The sequence below is a fragment of the Penaeus japonicus genome, unplaced genomic scaffold (genome assembly GCF_977035675.1).
Source record: "Penaeus japonicus unplaced genomic scaffold, GWHDUDI00000001_assembly GWHDUDI00000004, whole genome shotgun sequence".
NCBI lineage: Eukaryota > Metazoa > Arthropoda > Malacostraca > Decapoda > Penaeidae > Penaeus > Penaeus japonicus.
The window spans coordinates 43,420,699-43,425,698 of record NW_028234406.1 but is presented as its reverse complement, the minus strand read 5'-3'; the positions used below and the strand labels follow the sequence as shown (position 1 = coordinate 43,425,698).

General features: G+C 37.6%; 2 protein-coding genes across 2 annotated transcripts in view; both read left to right on the top strand.

Moving 5' to 3' along the window:
• LOC147472017 (cuticle protein 7-like) overlaps positions 1–347 on the top strand; it is a 1,132-nt gene extending 785 nt beyond the window's left edge. Inside the window, exon 2 of the mRNA XM_086535753.1 lies at positions 1–347. This exon is cut by the window's left edge and continues 272 nt beyond it. Coding sequence (XP_086391879.1) covers positions 1–124 — 124 coding nt within the window. The 3' untranslated portion in view covers positions 125–347.
• A 2,077-nt stretch (positions 348–2,424) lies between these two features.
• LOC147472016 (cuticle protein 7-like) lies at positions 2,425–2,924 on the top strand. Its single transcript, XM_086535752.1, has one exon. It carries the CDS (start codon positions 2,439–2,441, stop codon positions 2,727–2,729), a length of 291 nt encoding a protein of 96 aa, XP_086391878.1. The 5' UTR covers positions 2,425–2,438; the 3' UTR covers positions 2,730–2,924.
• The last annotated feature ends 2,076 nt before the right edge of the window (positions 2,925–5,000 follow it).

The following is a 5,000-nucleotide window of genomic DNA, read 5'->3' as shown; positions in this document are numbered from 1 at the left end:
CAACGTCGTCTACGAGGGGGAGGCCAGGTACCCTGCCCCCGCCCCCTCCTACCACCCACCCCCACCCTCCTACCACGCCCCTGCCCCCTCCTACCCACCTCCCCCACCCCATCCACACCATTAGTACCCATCCATCATGAACTTAGAGAACAGAAGAGTTTTGAAACTCTAGTCACACCATCAAAGCTCCTACAAGCCAAACCAAAGTGTTTCCTTACCATTTATGTTCTTCTGAATTAGGATATCTTTATTATGTTGACTGCCATGCACTTATTGCCATACTAATGTGCTCAAACACAAATTTCAGAGTGACGTTATATTTCACTCGTGCAATTAAAAGCAGATCGATTAAATTGTTTTCCTTTTCATAAGTCCTCACAACTCACAGAGAGATGTAGTCATTCTACTTCTTTACTTTTGTTATCTTAGCATTTTGTTATTTCTATCTTTACCAGTCTTTTTCCTTTGTGATCTCCGTTTCTTTGTTGTGACCAAGGTCCTTCCACTGACCCTCTGAGTGGCTGGACGTCCGCTTCAGAACAAAGACACATTCTTTCTATTTTCCTAGTTCCCTTTTCCTTTTCAAAAGCTACATTACAAAACTCTTCATTCATCCATCTAACATTATTATTCGTTTTCTCAAAGCATAGATCTCTCAACATCAGTTTCAGGTCATAGCAACGTCTTTTACTTAATCTTCCCCTCGTCATTACTTCGACACAAAAGAGCAAGCGGTCACCCTCACCGGTGCTGCTGACTCGATCCTACCTTATTGATCGTACGAGACGAGTGTCCTGCTGTGAAATAGGATGTTCTACTTGTTCCTCACATAGAATGATGTGAATATCCTACAGGGCTGTAGCTATGTAGCACGGATGATATTTTTCAACAATAGACGATTCAGCACAACCGTTTCAGTAACATCATATGGAACCCAAGGATCGATTCATACATCAAGATCCATATATAAGTTGAAAGAATACTTTAAATCGTCTAAACCTGTTTAAGAGATTGTAGTGGTGCATCTATTTTATTGTACATGTGTTTTGCTGCTGAACAGTCTGACGATCAAAAGGGGGCGATGAATCGTCCCATTCCCAATTTTTGTTTAAAGATAGATTTTTCCTTTCTCTCTCTCTCTCTCTCTTTCACACCCCCTGTCCCTCCTTCTCTCTCTCTCTCTCTCTCTTGAAAATAATAATAATAATAAAAAAAAAGGAAAGTCGTCCTAAAGTGTCAGCCACAAAAAGCAAGGATGTCGCTCCTCGCTAGATGGACGACGAGTTCCTTGCCTCAGGCTGTCCCGTAGACGCTTTGCAGCTGCTTTCCTTCGACCAGAAGACAGAATTAAAATAAGCATCAATTTCGCTTTGAAAGTGCGAAAAATCTCTTCGTCTTCTTCTTTGTCTTCTTTTTCTCTTTCCTCTTCTTCTTCTTTCTCTGATACAACTGAAGATCTTCCTAAAACGATGCTGATGATAATGATAAGATAATGTCTATAATGATAATGGCGATGATAATGATAATAATGATAATGATGATGATGATGACTCTAGTAATGTTAATGACATTAATCATGATAATGATAATAATAATGTTAATGATGAAGACATCATAATGATAATAATGATAATGATAATAATGATAAAATAGTAATAACAATAATGATGATTACGATAATAACAATAATAGTGATAATGATGATAAAAGCAATGATATGAATTATTATAACAATGCCAATGATTATTATAACAATGACAATGATGATAATAATGATAATGAAGATAATTGCTATGATAAGAATTATTATAACAATGGAAATGTTGATACTGATGGCGATGCTAACATCAGAGCAACATTTTAACGATAGTTTTCATCTTTTTTGTGCATGTAGATCAGTCTGCATTAATAAAGTTACTATTAGCATTGTTGGCCTGCTATCAATATAGTTGTCATTATCATCATCATTAGCATTAGTATTATCCCCATTATTAATCATAATTATTTTTTCTGATTGTCAAAAATGTCTATTATTAACGTTATTGTTATCATTCACATTATGATCCTTCTTATTATCATAATCATTATCATCATTATCAAATACTCATGATCACCATCACCATTATCATTTTAATCAATTTAATGCCATAAGCATCATTCAGTTGCTGCTTGACGAAATCATCTGCTTGCTATTTTAAAATTGCTTTCACAATACAATTATCAAAGTCATCTGTTTCTGTAGTATCCATTCTTCATGAGAGTGACGTCACACCTTTCATTGTAGTGATAGTATATAAAGGACTTCCTCCTTCAGTCACACATCACAACTCACTTAGCTCCTCGCAACCAACAGCACCATGTCTACAAAAGTGAGTAGTTTTCGGAAAAGTAACTCAGGCTTTAAAGCTTGTAAAACTGCGACCTACAAGCAGCCAGGAATGCCCTTCGACTTCGCCTACGCCGTCAAGGACTACTCGGGCAACGACTACGCCCACCAACAGACTAGCGACGGCCACGTGACTTCCGGGTCTTACCACGTGGTTCTTCCCGACGGCCGAACCGAGATGGTGTCATTCGAAGCCGATCACGACAACGGCTACGTCGCCAACGTCGTCTACGAGGGGGAGGCCAGGTACCCTGCCCCCGCCCCCTCCTACCACCCACCCCCACCCTCCTACCACGCCCCTGCCCCCTCCTACCCACCTCCCCCACCCCATCCACACAATTGATACCCATCCATCATGAACTTAGAGAACAGAAGAGTTTTTAAACTCTAGTCACACCATCAAAGATCATACAAACCATACCATTTATGATCTTCTGAATTATGATATCTTTATTATGTTGACAGCCATGAACTTATTGCCATACTAATGTGCTCAAACACAAATTTCAGAGTGACGTTATAGTTCACTCGTGCAAATAAAAGCAGATCGATTAAATTGTTTTCCTTTTCATAAGTCCTCACAACTCACAGAGAGATGTAGTCATTCTATTTCTTTACTTTTGTTATCTTAGCATTTTGTTATTTCTATCTTTACCAGTCTTTTTCCTTTGTGATCTCCGTTTCTTTGTTGTGACCAAGGTCCTTCCACTGACCCTCTGAGTGGCTGGACGTCCGCTTCAGAACAATGACATATTCTATCTATCTTTCTATTCCCCTTTTCCTTTTCAAAAGCTATCATTACAAAACTCTTCATTCATCCATCTAACATTATCATTCGCTTTCCCAAAGCATAGATCTCTCAACATCAGTTTCAGGTCAGTAGCAACGTCTTTTACTTAATCTTCCCCTCGCCATTACTTCGACACAAAAGAGCAAGCGGTCACCCTCACCGGTGCCGCTGACTCGATCCTACCTTATTGATCGTACGATGCGAGTGTCCTGCTGTGAAATAGGATGTTCTGCTTGTTGTAGAATGATGTGAAAATCCTACAGGGATGTAGCTATGTAGCACGGATGATATTTTTCAACAACAGACGATTCAACACAACCGTTTCAGTAACATCATATGGAACCCAAGGATCGATTCATACATCAAGATCCATATATAAGTTGAAAAGAATACTTTAAATCGTCTGAACCTGTTTGAGAGATTGTAATGGTGCACTACTTTCTTGTGCGTGTGTTCGTGTGTGGAAGACATGCGTTTTGCCGCGATGAAAAGGGGGTGCTGAATCCCATACCCAATTTTTATCTAAAGATAGATTCTTTCTCTCTCTCTCTTTCTCTTTCTCACTCTCTCTCTCTCTTTCTCACTCTCTCTCTCTTTCTCTCTCTCTCTTTCACCCCCCTCTGTCCCTCTCTTTCTATCTCTCTCTGTTGAAAATAATAATGATAATAAAAAAAAAAATGGAAGTCGTCCAAAAGTCTCTCTCTTCTCTTCTCTCTCTCTCTCTATACATATACATACATACATATATATATATATATATATATATATATATATATATATATATATATATATATATCTATATATATACACACACACATCATTATGATTGACCTGTGACTTCTGATTCCTAAACGACTCTAAGGGACGAAAACCCCGCGATGAAAGTCGTCCCAAAGTCTGTGACAAGAAGCAAGGATGTCGCTCCTCGCTAGATGGACGACGAGTTCCTTGCCTCAGGCAGTCCCGTTGACGCTTTGCAGCTGCTCTCCTTCGACCAGAAGACAGAATTAGAATAAGTATCAATTTTGCTAAATCTTAAAATATCTCTCTTTTAATTTTACTTTCGATTTGAAAGTGTTAAAATCCTCTCTCCTCTTCTTCTTCTTCTACTTCTTCATCTTCGCCTTCTTTTCTTTCTACTCTTCTTCCCCCTGCTCCTTTTTGTTCTTATGTTCTTCTTTTTCTTCTTCTTCTCCCCTTTTTTACCTCTTATTCTTCTCCTCCTCCTTTTTTTTCTTCTCCCCCTTTTACCTCTTTTTCTTCTTCTCCTCCCCTATTTACCTCTTTTTTCTTCTTCTTCTCCCCTTTTTACCTCTTTTTCTTCTTCTCCTCCTCACTGTGTCTGGAGACAACCAATATCAAGGCGATTTTGAAATCCAGTCTTTTCATACAAATGAACTTCAAAAGTGATGTCTCAAACTTGCTATTTATAAAGGCGATGATAACGATGAAAGTGATGCTGATAATGGTGATAATGACTATAGTAATGATGAAGATGATCATAATGATGCTAGTAGTCATGATAGTAATGATGATGTTAATGATGATAATGATGATTGTAATTATGTCAACATTAATTTAGGTAATATCAATAGTGCTGATGATAGCAATGATAATGATAATAGCGATAAGAATGATAATGAGAATAATAATAATGCTGTTTATGATAATTACAACAACAATTATAATACTGATGATAATAATAATAAGGATGTTAATGACAATGATAATGAAACTATAACTACAATAATGATAATATTTATAATGATCATAGAAAATGCTAATAATAATGATCATGATAACAATATTGATAAGGATGAAATA

Coding starts and splice junctions, on each gene's coding strand:
- LOC147472016 (XM_086535752.1), top strand. CDS start 2,439: ATGCCCTTCGACTTCGCCTACGCCGTCAAGGACTACTCGGGCAACGAC.